The sequence below is a fragment of the Camelus ferus genome, chromosome 7, assembly GCF_009834535.1.
Source record: "Camelus ferus isolate YT-003-E chromosome 7, BCGSAC_Cfer_1.0, whole genome shotgun sequence".
NCBI classification, from domain to species: Eukaryota; Metazoa; Chordata; class Mammalia; order Artiodactyla; family Camelidae; genus Camelus; species Camelus ferus.
Window position 1 is genome coordinate 5,691,563 of NC_045702.1, and position 14,721 is coordinate 5,706,283.

Genomic DNA, 14,721 nt, shown 5'->3' on the forward strand with positions numbered 1-14,721 from the left:
CCATCAACAGATAACTGGATAAAGAAGATGTGGTATATTTAGACAGTGGGATAGTATTCAGCCATAAACCCCAACAACATAATGCCATTTGCAGCAACATGGATGCTCCTGGAGAATGTCATTCTAAGTGAAGTAAGCCAGAAAGAGAAAGAAAAATACCATATGAGATCGCTCATATGTGGAATCTAAAAACAAACAAACAAACAAAACATACATACAAAACAGAAACAGACTCATAGACATAGAATAGAAACTTGTGCTTTCCAAGGGGGCAGGGGGTGGGAAGGGATAGACTGGGATTTCAAAATGTAGAATAGATAAACAAGAATATACTGTATAGCACAGGGTAATATATACAAGATCTTATGGTAGCTCAGAGAGAAAAAAATGTGACAATGAATATATATATATATATATATATATATATTCATGTATAACTGAAAAATTGTGCTCTACTCTGGAATTTCACACAACATTGTAAAATGATTATAAATCAATAAAAATGTTTTTCAAAAAACCCTAAAAATAGAGATATAATGTGACCCAGCCATTCTACTTCCAGGTATATATCTGAAAAAATGAAAACACTAGTTCAAAACGATACATGCACCCCAATGTTCATAGCAGCATTCTTTACATTTGCCAAGATACAGAAGCAACATGAGTCTATCAATAGATGAATGGATAAAGAAGATGTGAGATACATACATACTCAGCCACAAAAAAGCATGAAATAATGAGATTTGCAGCAACATGGATGGATCTAGAGGGTATTGTGCTTCCCCAGATTCCTTTCAAATTACTGCCTCCGTGCTGGGTCTCAGAGCATGTGAGATTTTGTTTGTGCTCTTTAAGAGTGAAGTCTCTATCTCCCACAGCCTTCTGGCTCTCCCATAGAAAGCCCCTCTGGCCTTCAAAGCCAGATATTCTGGGGACTCATCTTTCTGGTTCAGGCTGGGGACTCAGAAGTGGGTTCTCCCCTTGCTCTTTGGGGACAATGTCTGTGCTTGTGATTACCTTCTTGTTTGTGGGTCACCTACCTAGGGGTGTGGATCTTGACTATACCCCCTCCTATCTGTCTTGTTGTGGTTCCTTCTTAATATCTCCAGTTGTGGAAAATCTTTTCTGCTGGCTTGTAGGTCATAGTTGCTCTCCAAATAGCTGTATTTTTGCTGTGCCCATAGGAGCAGGTGAGCTTGGGATCTTCTTACTCTGCCATCTTGGCCACACTCTGAGTGGCAACTCTCTGGTTTTGACCCAGGAGTTTTTTCTCAAATTTTATAGCATGACCCATGTTTCTTCCCTCCCTGTAGAGTATATGCATGGTCTAAAATATGGTAGCAACTAGGCAGATTTGGCTACTTAACTTTAAATTTAATCAAAATGAAATAAAATTAAAAATTCAATTCTTCACTTACACTCATCACATTTCATGGGCTACTCAGCCCACATGGTCAATGACTGCCATACTGAACTGCTCAAAACAATTCTATTATCGCAGAAAGGTCTAGTGCTGCTGGATGATGAGGTGGGCAGGTCTCTTGAATGAGCAAGTTTGGACATCTCCTCCTCTCACTTCCTCTTTCCTCCTCCTTCTCAAAAGCTCAGCATCACTTCCTGGCTTAGCATTGTCTTCAAAGTTAGAGCAGAGGGCAGGACCTGGACTTTCCAAGTAAGTAAATAAGGGTGTTTGTGGGGGGTGGGAATGGAGGGAGGGAAATGTGTGATTTGGTGGAGAAGGGACCCTGGATCTGTGTCTTAAACCTCCCTGCACACTTGTTCTCAGAATATGTTTCTCATTGGTTCCTGTTTCCTGTCTTTGCTGATTTTAAGCTATGATCTGTTTTGAAGACTGAGCCCTACAAATTGATGCTTCTTCGGGGTCACCGCTCAGAGGATACTTATACAAATAAATGATTCCTTTTTGCCATTTATAGAATGTACAAATGAACTTGAAGTTCTCAGGAGTAGAATTAGTTGAGCAGATCAAACCAGTTCTGTGGGGAGCTGGTAGCGTAAAGAGTACTGGGAGATGTAAGAGGCACAGCTCATCACAGCCCCTGTTCATAAACCAGCACACAGGTCAAGATCAGAGGCTCTGTTGCCCAGTTAACTGTCTGCTCAGAGCTGCCCCTTTGGAACTTTCCTCCTCAGGAACAGTCCCTTACTGGGCCTCACCTAGACTTGGGCAAGGGGGACTTTTAGGAGAAAGAAGGAGGCAGATGCCAGCCCACGTTATTGTTTGCAGTTCAGGAGAAGCTGGGGACCAATGGATGTTTGTTTCTTAGGCAGCAGTAGGAGAATTCAGCCGTCCAACATCAGTACGTAGAAAAGTGTGATCCTCTGGTTTTACATCTGAATTAGGATAAACAGAACAGCACTAAAGAATGCTGCAGAGAGAGCCCACATACTGGAAGGAGGGCCTTAAGAAATACCTAAAATCTTTTGTTTTCCTATTTTGGTATTCTGCCCCTTCTCCTAACACCAATCACCAACATCAATTTTGTGGTCAAAGATGATTTTTTTCTTAATTCTGTGATTTCTCTTCCCAGTTTTCAAGAAGCTATTTCCTACTCCTTATACCTAATCCACTTTCAAAAGAAGTGCCGTCTTTCTAACATTGTTTCATATTTGCATTTGATAGCTTCCTATCAGATGAGCCCGTCTTGCCTTTTCAGCCTGTTCTAGTTAAAATCTGCTCTAATAAGAGTTCTTCAAATGGCTTTCTCCATTGCCAGACATTAGTAGGTAGCAATGAGAGAAAACATTTCAAATGTAATACCATGTTTCAATAAAACTAGGCATTGTTAATAAGCAAAGGATCATCTTTTTCACAAACTGGATATGGGCTGGACATAAAGATCAATCAGTGTAGAGGCAAGAATCAGAGGGATTTTTTTAAAAATCAATTCACTTGTTTAACAAATACTTATTGAGAACCATTCTTTGTCCAATATTGTGCTTAACCCCACGGAGTAAACGGACATACAAGACACAGAGGGTTCAAAACCACAAAGCTTCCAGTCTACAAGAAGACAGCAAAGAATCAGACAAACAACTTCCTCTTGTAGTGCATATTCTGTAGAACCCCTTGGAGTGCAATTAGAACAAACTCCACATCAAAGCTATCTTGTTGGGTGTGATGGAGTTGGGGGTTGAGGTGGGGAAATAAGCCCTCTCTGGAGAAATCACAGAGAACTGAAGCCTGAGGGCTGAGCAGGAATGAGCTGAGCACCGAATTGGAGTGGGAGTGCTCTAGAAAGGAGGAACTAGAAGCTTCAAGAGTCTAGAAGCTGGAAGGAGCTTAGAGGATGTAGGGAGCATTGAGGAGGCCAGTATAGCTAAAATCTTTTGAGAGAGGGAGTAATTGATCAAGCAGGGCCTTCTGGACCATTCCAACAATTTCCCACCATTTGAAAAATAAAAAGCAAAAGGAATTCATTAAGGAATTTCAACAAGAAAAAAAACCAAATTTCAATTTTTTTAAAAGGCATCTGATTATTGAGTAGAGAAGGGATTAAGGATGAGATATCAGTTAGGAACCTGTTATGTTGTAAACCAATGACAGTGGGTTGGATTCACATGAAGAAGGGGAGACCTGGATAATCTTGCATTTTTTTTTGGAAGTAAAATCAATAGGATTTGTTGATGGACTGATGAGCAAGTGAGGAATGAAGTGTTGTAGGTGACCCCAAGAGTCTGCATGAGCCACTGGGTGATGCGATTTACTGAAATGGGGACCAGGCTGGGGATGGAGGTAAAGGGTTCCGTTTTGCTTGAGTTCTGTTTGAGATGTCCATAAAATGGCCAAATTTTGAAGTTGAATGGGATATACAAGTGTGGACCTCTGAGGAGGGTCTAGGCTACAGACTGCATATAATTGGCATTCAAAGCAAAAATTCATTGAATAGAGTGGGGAGGGGCACTCAGAACTAGTACCAAGGAAGCACTTGGAGCACTTACCTGTGTGTAAAGAAAAACGAACAATCTGAAAACGAGACTGGAAACAGAGATTTGAGACGTATTGAGAAATAGAGTAGCAAGTTTATGAAAACAGAGAAATGATTGGTTATGTGAGGTTGACCTTTCCAGTTACTTTCCATTTCCCCAAAATGATATAGTTATTTTTTTTTTTATTTACAGGAATTCAAATTACCATGGAAACCCAATACTCCAGCGAACCCAGGGCCAGTTGTGGTGAGGGGCTGCTGGGGGCTTGGCAGGCCAGGCTGGAGGGAGGAGGACTGGGTGGGGGTCCTCTCCTCCCCTGTAAGCCTGTCCCCATCTGAGCAAGAGCAAAGTAGTTCAACTTCATTTCTTATTTTCCCTCCATTTACTCCGCTCTTTCATTTCTCTCAACCCTCCACACTTTCTCCTCATGATGCAGCTTAACAGCTAAGAGAAAGAGAGATTAAAATATCTTGATTGATCCTGAGCTTAAGGAGTTTCTTATTTCCTACTTCCTACCATGTGGGCACACCGGAACATCAGGTTGTAGCCTCTATCGTTGTTTTTCTGCCCCTTTCTTCAGCCTGAGAGAGGATCAGGAAGGAGGAATGTGAGTGTAATCAATTCCTTGTTCAGGTCCCTAATTGCCCTGCTCCTGGTGGCCTCACTATAACCAACAAATTGAACAGACTGGTCACTCAGTTACTCACATAGCCCTCCCTCTACTCCCTTATCCATAGAAATAGATTATATCATTTGAGCTTTTGCTGGTTTAGCAAACCACACACCATTTAGTTGCCTAAAACATCAACTATGTAGTTGGCTCTCGATTTGGTGGGTCAGCTGGCAGTCCTTGGGTCTGGGCCATCTCGACTAATCCTAGCCAGACTCACTCATGCATGTGGGGTAAGCTGGTGATTAAGATGCAACTGGATAATCCTGGGTAGCCTCATGGACATGTCTGGTAGTTAGCAGGCTCTGGGCAGACCAAGGGGACAGGGATAGCAGGGCCTTGTGTTATTCATCAAGTAGGCTAGTCCAGGCCTCTTCATAGGGCAGTGGCAAGGTCCCAAAAAGCAGAAAGAGAAAGCAAACTCCAATGTGTCAGCACTCTTGGAGTCTCTGCTGGATTGTGAGTTCACTATCCTGTTGTCCAAAGCCAGTCACAATGCCTAATCATATTCAAGGGCTGGATAAACAGCATCTTGATGAGAGGAGCTGCAAACCCACATCCCAAAGAGGCCTGAGTACAGAGATGAGACCATCCATGGCTGTATCTGCAATCTATCATGTCAGTTGCCATCCACATGCTATCAGTGCTGACAAGTTGTTGCAGTGCTGGGGCTGGCCTTTGGTGCCTTTTTGTCTCACCTTTCTTGATTTTCCTGCTCCCTCTCTCTATAGCCAGCTGGCCAACCGATGCCCTCAGGATATCCTTAGGTTGGAGTCTCCACTGTGATGCTAACTAAATAATAGTCTGAACTCCCACCCACATTTTTCCTTAGATAATCTTAGCCATCCTGTATCCAGTGTTCTCAGCTTTGGGAAATTTACCTCTTTCATCCCAGGATTCTGGCTGTCAACTGTGGGAAATTTTGTGGAAGCCGAAGTGAGGGGTTCCACAATTTCCCTCTTCTGTTTGACTGATTTTTTAAAAACTATTCCAATTTGCATAATAGACTGAAAGGGGCAAAATGGAAGTAGAGAAGCCATTTAGGAGACTACCAAGTCATTGATGGTAATGGTAACTTGAGCTAGTACGGTGGTCTTCAAAATAGAAACAGATTAGTGAGTGGAGCCAAGAGAACTTGCTGATGGGCTGGATATGGAAGGTAGGGGAAAGAAAGTAATCAAGAGTGAAGCTTAGATTTTTAGTCTGAGGAACTGAGTGAATGGTGATGATATTTCTGAAAATAAATCGGAGTTTATAACAGTGTCTATAATGTTGGAAGTGAGATAATGTACGCATTGTTTAAATGCTGAAATAGATGGTTATAACACAGGATTCCTCATGCAGGACTCAGTCTTATATTCAAGGGTCATTCTGGCAGGGTCTGCCTTCTTGGAAAAACAGGCTTGGAAAAAAAGAGCTATTAGATAATTTGGTGTTTAACTTACAGCACAGTTATTCTGAAAATATGGTTTTGGTGGGAGAGGGTACAGCTCAGTGGTAGAGTACGTGCTTAGCATGCTCAGCCCTAAAACAGAAGCTTCAGGGGGAGAAAGAGAACAAACAATGAAATACTGGGGTGTGTCCTAGGAATTAACCCAGCAGTTGTGGGACATAAATCGTCCTGTTGTAGGATTATGTCCTTGGAATTAAAGAACAGCTGTGGGATGGGAGAAATGTCCTGCCTTTCACCAGCCTGGCACTTTCTTCCCCTTGTTAATCATCCAGGGGCATAAGCCTGCCTAGTCACCTCTCTCAGCTAGATTTCTTAGCTAAGGTCAGTAACTGTAAATGTGAAGTATTTTGTTTTTCTGAGGGTCACCATCTCTGATCGGATTGCTGCATGCATGAAGGATAAAGGGGTACTTTGTCTTCCTGCATGGGTCTCTTTTTTACCCTGCAAGGGTGAGATGGGTTGTATAACCCATTTGCCCGGCTTCTTAATGGGAAAAAGAAATGTTCCATTTTGAATATAAATTAGGTGGGGAGGATGTCCCTCTATGATGTCCCAAAGTCAATTTTGTATTACTCCCTGATTATCTTTTGAAGAACAGCATCCAGTAGCAGCTCAGAATTCTCACCTTTAACCATTTGGTTTCCTCCTCTGTGGGCCACTTAACTACACAAAGTCAGAGTGAGAAGCTCAAGGAGATCCTGAAAAGTACTTGGGCAAGTGTCCAAATACTGCCAGGAAGACATCAGGCCCCACGGGGCTTTTTATAGACCTCCCGTGAGTGCAGAGGCCACTCATGGGCAGAACCCTGGCAAGCCACAGAGAAGGGCACCAGTGCGGGGGTGGGGGTGGTCCTGCAGGGGAAACAGTTGGAGGTCTACCCTAACACTGTGACTTTTGTTTCCTGATGTTCCAGGGCTTGGAAACCAAGACCACAGAGCTTCGCAACTGAGACTTGTCTTAGTGGGTAAGACTGGAGCAGGAAAAAGTGCCACAGGGAACAGCATCCTTGGAAAGAAGGAGTTTCCTTCTGGCATTTCGGCAAAATCCATCACCAAGTTCTGTAAGAAAGAAAAAACTGCCTGGAAGGGGAGGGAAGTTGTCGTCGTGGATACGCCTGGCGTTTTTGACACCGACGTACAGGATGCTGACACTCAAAGGGAGATTGCTCGCTGCATGGCCCTGACCTCCCCGGGGCCTCACGCTCTGCTCCTCGTGGTCCCGCTGGGCCGTTACACGCTGGAAGAGCACGAAGCCACGGAGAAGATCCTGAAGGTTGTTTGGAGAGAGGGCTAGAAAACACATGATTCTCTTATTTACCCGGAAGGATGACTTGGATGGCACTGATTTCCACGATTACTTAAAGGAAGCTCCAGAAGGCATTCGAAAGCTGATGGGCAAGTTCGAAAATCGCTACTGTGTGTTCAACAACAAGGCGACAGGAGCTGAGCAGGAGAACCAGAGGGAGCAGCTGCTGGCCATGGTCGAGCACTTGGTCATGAAGTGTGGAGGATGCTACACTAATGAAATTTATCAAAAGGCCGAGGTGGAAATTCAGAAACAAATCCAAATCTACATTGCAGAGCTAGAGAGAGAGAAAGTGCAGATGAGAGAGAAGTATGAAAAGGAAATCAGAGAGCTGAAGGATGAGCTGGAGCGCGGGAAGCAAATGGCACAAATGAGGAGGGAATTGGAAGAAAGGGAAAGTTTCTGTGCTTCAAGGCAGCAAAATGCCAGAGATGAAGTTGAGGATCAGGATGTGATACTTGAATTCATCTTATTAGCGTGGAAGGTTGCTTCCTTTCTTTTCTCTGTGTTTTGGGAATAAACATTAAGATTAAACTCAATGAAAATCTGTCTGTATTTCCTGCATATTTTTGGGTAGCCCTGCCCCATAGAACTCAGTCACCAAAGTCAAAGCACCCTCGCTTTTCTGGCTCTCAGGCTCTCAGGACTAAGGAGCACAGTAAAGTTCACTGTTGGCAATTGGTAGATAGCTTGATTGGTTTACAGGGGAAGGCCAAATTCTCAGTTTGTGAAACTCCAAAGCAGAAGTACTGATGCTCCTTAACTTTGAATTCTTTCTCAGAGGCACAGAGAAAAGGAATGCAGGTGACCAAAAGAGATGACCCCAAGCTTTCTCTGCTTATCCCTAGTAAAAGTTTCCACTCTAGGTTCTTTCTAGATTGGTAGGTAATCTCCCTGCTGTGTCTTCTTCTGACTTATTTTGCCCTTCAGACCAGTGATCATTTTACCCCTATAGCTTATTAGAAAGATCAATTCTTTGCATTTGTTAAGCTCATAGATGGAGGTGCTTAGGGAATTATTTCTAGATGAATGGAAATTTGTATACTTACGGTTTTACAGAAGGGCTCAAATTGTTTCTTACCATCTGCCCGTTGATGCGCAAAGACTTATCTGGAAAGAACTCAACTGAGTATAATGCCAGAAAGAGTGAAAGGCAGAGATTCAACAGAGATCGAACAACGTATATGGGGTGGTTCAGATGTTATCTGTAGAAACTCCTTCACCAATATCAACCAACTTACTCAATAACCAGTTCTCTCCCTGTGACATTAACTGCTGCTACCCCACCTCCATTCACCCACACCTTGATTACTCACTGCTTGGCGGGTTGTGGGCCCACTGCTGCCCTACCCAGTTGAGTTGTTTGCTTATCGTTATTATAATAAAAGCCTTCTGTTCTCTCATATTTGTGCGAGTTGGAATCTATTTTTTCCTCCCCTAGGGAAATACCACTAATACTTCTTCTAAGAACACAGGGATGAAATTCAGTTTTTGGAAAAAGTTCAGGATGATTTTGGTCTTGGTCTACCCTCCAGACTTCTCCCCTTCTCCTTTTCCCTGGAAGGTTTGAGCCACATTCTCGACCCCTCTCCTGGTCAAAGACTCGTGTTCTCCTTGGATTCATTTGTTATATGCTGATAGAAATTATGTGTAACCAAGATTTCTGAGCCCTTTGTAGCTTTCCTGTTGCAAAAATTCTTTTTAATATATGGATAAAAATACCTGAAATTCTTTTCTACTCTTCTACTCGGTACTCCTCACCTGCTAATTTCTAGGATCTCCCAAAGCACATTTCTATATTCTACCAACATGTTCTGGTGGTTATCTGTGATCTTTGCCAACTCTTCTTGCTCTGTCATCTTAAAATTGTCTTCTCCAAGGGATAAGTTGGGAGTTCGAAATTTGCAGATACTAATTATTATGTATAAAATAGATAAACAACAAGTTTCTTCTGCATAGCACAGGGAACTATTTCAATATTATGTAGAAACCTATAATGAAAAAGAACATGAAAATGAATGTATATATATTTATATATATATATGAATTACTGTGCTGTATGCTAGAAATTCACATTGTAAATCAACTACACTTCAATAATAGAATAAAGAAAACTATGAGACATGAAAAAAAGTAAATAAGAGCTTAATATGAAAAAAAGTCTAACTCCGAGGGTTATTTTCTGTGTAAACACATTCAGTTATTCTTACCTTTGCATCCAGGTTAAAGCTGTAGATGAGGCAAAGAAAAAGGCTCTGCTCTTGAGAAGCAACGAGGAGATAAGAAGCCTATGTGACAGATCCTGAGAGCATTGCCCATTCGTCTCCTAGGGCAGAAGGCAGACAGAAGTGTGGGGGCCCATGATCAGGTTAATAAATTGTAATAGACCCCAGCCGCTTGTGACCTTTTAGAAGAACAAATGTGCTTTGCTAGCAGGTGCCTGTGCATCTGCACTCCCGTCTCCTTGCCGTAAAAGGCAGAGACAGGGCCTTGCCTGCATAGTTGAGATTCTAGCTTAGGGCTGCTTCCACAATGGCAAAGCCATTGTGTGTCCCTTACTATAAATGCAGGACATGGCTTGTTTTAACCATAGGTCCATAGTTCATTGCAAAGCGATGACCCATGCCTTCAGCTATAAACACTGGGCATGCTTTCTGCTGTTTAGATAGTCTGTAACCCCCAAGACAAGGAACTGGCTGGTCTGGTGGTCTGTTTTGTAACCAACATGTTATATCTGAAGAATGTACTTAGTCCCCCTCTCCCGACTGCCCTGAAGATAAATTGAGCCTTTGTACTCATTGTGGATTTTATGATCCCTACCCAATCCTGTTTTTCCTTAAGCTCCTGCTCTCCATGACACAATTGTTTGTGACCTTTTCTTTGATTGTACACAATAAATATGAGAGTGTTTGAGAGGCGCGAGGAGTTGGTCTCCAACTCCCTCTCATTCTCTTGACTTTCCACAGAGTCTTGAGTAATTCATTCCATCTCGGTGGGACTTCTGCTGGACAGAACCCACACCGAAGGTCCTTGATATATACTAAGTACTGCGATGAATACATTAGAAAAATGAAACATGTTCCCTTCTTAAGAGTTTTGGGAATTCATATTTATTCATCTATTTATTAACATTCATTAATTGTTTGTACTTGGTGGTAGGTTTTATGCTAGACACTGAGAATCTAGAAATAAGTAAAACAAAGTCCCTTTTGAGACTGGCTTCATTCATTTAGCATAATGATTTTGAGAATCACTCAAGTTATATGCACCAATAGTTTGTTCTCTTTTATTGCTGAGTAGTATTTCATCTTATAGATACACCACAGTTGATCAGTTTTCCTTCACTTATGCTTATGTCCCTAATTGATTTCTCTTGTCTAATTGCATTGGCTAAAGTCTCCATTATAATGTTGAATAGTAGTGGGTGGGCACACTTGCTTTGTTCCTGGGTATACATGCCTTCAGTGTTTCCCAATTAAGTAAGTGAGATGTCTCCTGGACTACAGTAGTATATTAAATGTATTTGTGTGTGTGTGTGTGTGTGTGTGTGTGTGTGTGTAAATCGTATTAAGCAAGTATTCCCCAATCACTATGTTCTTGAGAGTTTTTATCATGAATGGCTATTGAGTTTTATTAAAGTCTTTAAAAAATAATTTATGAGAATAATCAAGGTGAATGATATTAATAGGTTTCCCAACACTGAACCAATTTTTTATTTCTGTTTTATAGCCCACTTGGTCATGATGTATCGCATTCTTAATGTGGTGTTGGCACCTATTTGCTAAATATTTTATTTAGAATTTTTGTTTTGATATTCATGAGATATTGGTCCGTAGTTTTATCTTTTTGTATTGTCTTGATTAGGCTTAGATATCAATATTATATCTGTTTTGAGAAAGCCATTAGGAAATTTCCCTTCATTTTCGATGCTGTAGAACAATTTAAAGAGCACTGAAACAATCTGGACTTTGAGGTTTGTAAGAATTCTCATGCAAAACAATCTGGCCCTGGTGCCTACTTTGTGATGTGGTTCCTTAATAGCTTTCTCCAATTCTTCCATGTAAATTGGGCTATTTAATTTTTTTCTCACTAATGGAGATAATTTTGGTAATCTGTATTTCCCTAGGAAATTATCCATTTCATTTAGGTTTTCAAATTTATTTACAAAAAAGTTTTAAATTTTAAAGTGTTCTTCTTTTTCAATGGTCATTTGTGTTGTCATTTTGAAAGTTTATTTGTGCCTTTTTCTCTTGTTTCCTGAACAATTTACTTAGTAGTTTGTTAATTTTAAATTTTTTTCAATAAACCATGATTCGTTTTATTAATTAGGTCTAATTTTTTCTGTACTACATTAATTTTTGTCTTTCATACTTGTGCTTTCTTTTGCTTTAATTATTGTACTTTTGCCAGTTTTTTGAAATGAGAACCTAATTTGTTTTCATTCTTTTATTTTTATTGACAGTCTTTTGTGCAATGCATTTTCCTCTGATCACTTCTTTATATGAATCCTATGGCTTCTGATATTTAGTGTTTTCATTAGTATGATTTTTAAGAAATCCTGAAGTGTCAGCTTATATTTTTCTTTTCAACAAAAGTTGTTTAATAGAAGTGTTTTAATTTCCAGATGGAAGGACTTTTTTTCCCAAAAATAACTTCTGGCTTTATCACATTGTGATCAGAAAGTGTTTTTTGTAATACTTCTACTTTATGGAACTCACTGATGTTTGCTAACTTTTATTAATAGTTGATCAATTTTGTGAATGTTTCATGAGCATCTGCAAAAGGATGTATTCTGTTCTTATGCAAAGAGAGTGTATTCTCTATATACCCATGAGAGCTACTTTCTTCACTTTGTTAATTCTTATAACAAAGGAATGGTCTTCTCCTTCCTTACTGATTTTTGGTCTACTTGGTATGTCTTTTCTGACAACAGTATATTAAAGTCTTCTATTATTAGGGTATTTTAATCAATATGTCCTTGCATTTTCTGTAGTTTTTGCTTCATAAACAAGATTACTGTGTTATATGGTGTATAGATTTTCTTAAGCATCATATCTCTAATACAGGATTTGTAAGAAAGGAGAGTGAGACAAGGAAATTTTTAACTTTACTTTTGATTCCTCTTGCGGTAATAGTTGCCTTTGTAGACAAAATGCTTTGAACAAGCTTGTGGAAATGAGTCCCCTGAGACTATAAGTCAATTGCTTCCTGTGGAACAATGTGGAATTCACTGGAAACAGCTTATGTGTCAAAACTAAACATATGCTATATATAGGACATAAAGAAAAAATGTCCACGTTTAATTTGTCTATAATTTTATAATCTTTTGTAAATCCCATACATTACTTCTAGGGGAAATATATAACTAAAAGTTTACTCTTGTTTAAAAACCAGCCCAGTCTGATCTGTTGAAGAGTCCCACAGATAGTGTCCAGTGTCTCCACTTTGGTGACTTTGGGACCCCTCAACCATCGTGTTCCTTTCCTTCAGTGGGGGATGGATGACTTACATGATGTGGTTTCTGGAGGACGATGAGGTCTCCAAGCCTTGGCCTCTGTCTCCTCTAGTTGTTGGGTGATAGCCCATGTCTGTCAGGTCTCTGAATTCCCACTGGCCTCCAACAAGAAAGCCCGCGAGCTGGTGTAATCTCACGAAGTGAGCTGATTTCTCACTCCAGACTGTGCCCTTTGAGGGGCTCCTTGGCTGACATCCTCATAGCTCAGCTCCTGATGGTCTAAATTCCCTATGGCTGGTCTGGCAGTGACTCTCAATCAGCCCTGGAATATCGCCTAGAGAGTATGTTTGACTGCACGTAAGAGAACTTCACCAAAGCGGCTTAACAAAGGGCTCAATTTTGATACAACAAGGAGTTTACAGCTGATGAGTCCAGAGACGATGTAACTATCCAAAGAACTTGCTATTTTTTTCTCCCATCATTCTTTGCAAGTAACTGTTGTCCTCAGTGTGGCAAGATGGCCACTTGACCTTCAGCCTCAGGTCTGAATTGTGGTGGAAAGAACATAGAAACAAGAAGGAAGACAGAATGGCACTTAAATTACAAAAGCAAAGCCAACCCAGAAATCTCCACAGGATTTTTGCCACTACCTCTTGTATGGTTACCCTGGCTGCAAGAAACACGGTGCAACTTAGTACTTCACATGAGTCCATTGTTGTTATAGACAAAATTGTAGTTTTGTTAGTGAGGAAGAGGAGGCAGATGCTAGTCAGCAGATGACCAGCAGCCCACGCCACGTGCAGCTGGGGTGAATTTGCTCTATACCTCGCTCTAGAGTGACCTTGCTCCCACCCCACTAGTGAATTCCCTTGACAATACCCCCAACCAAACTTTCAAATCATTCTAAACACAAACCAAGGAAAGGACAAGAAAATAAAACCCCAAGACTCGAGTCAGGTTCCAGAAGTAACAGGCTTGTAACATACTAAATATCCTACAGATAAACTTTGGATAAACTACAAAGAATCAAATACTGAAAAGGACTGGGGAGCAACCAAAACCAGATAGAAATGGAAGAGGTTTGGATTCTTGAAAAAAGGCCAACATAGGGTGATGTCCATGTTTAAAAGGTTTTTCGCAGAGGGCACTTCCCAGATCACAGCTGAAGAAGTGACCAGAACTTAATTATCTAATATACCTCTTGTTTCCTAAACCTGGAGAAACAAAATTTAGGACACATATCTGATTGCTTTATCCCTCTGCCTTCCTCTGTTTCCTCTCCCCTATAAGAAGAAGGGATGTTTCCATCTCTTATTAGCTGGACTTCCAGTGTATAAAATGTTATTGCCTAGTGACTGGACCTGAGTCTTTTTATGCAAATCGGGGAAGTGATAAAATATAGACAATCCATTCTAAAGGAAACATCCAGGTTTACAAGGCTGTCATCTTTTGACAAAAATTCTATTAACTTTATTTAATATTAGGATATGGGTATTCAGGTTTGGTTCTGTATTTTGTGAAGTATTAGTATGCATCAGAGCCACCTGGAAGGCTTTTTAAAATATAAGGTTTCTGAGTCAGTAGGCCTGAGAATTTGCGTTCCTAGCAAATTCCCTGGGGTTATTGATGCCATTAGTCTGGGGATGGTACTTTGACATTTGACTACATAGGAGCAAATATACTGTGTTTGGGGGAAAAAAGGAAGAGAGGAAGTCACTTCAATCATTTTCAAGGCATTTCTCCTGCTCCAAATGTTACCAGCTAGATCCAGAGTGCCAAAGATCCTTCTCCCCACCCGTATTCTGAAGGAAAATTATACACACAAAAAGCTGAACCAAATAAGGCAAAATGCCATATTTTTACCAAAACTCTAGGACTTCTTAGTAA

At 40.7% G+C, this 14,721-nt stretch overlaps 1 protein-coding gene across 1 annotated transcript; it reads left to right on the forward strand.

The window, feature by feature from the left end:
• Nucleotides 1–1,597: 1,597 nt before the first annotated feature.
• On the forward strand, nt 1,598–8,784 carry GIMAP4 (GTPase, IMAP family member 4). Its single transcript, XM_014564164.2, is given in 4 exon segments — nt 1,598–1,672; nt 4,144–4,197; nt 6,988–7,346; nt 7,348–8,784. Coding segments are annotated over 3 exon segments (951 nt in total). The 5' UTR covers nt 1,598–1,672; nt 4,144–4,157; the 3' UTR covers nt 7,900–8,784.
• The last annotated feature ends 5,937 nt before the right edge of the window (nt 8,785–14,721 follow it).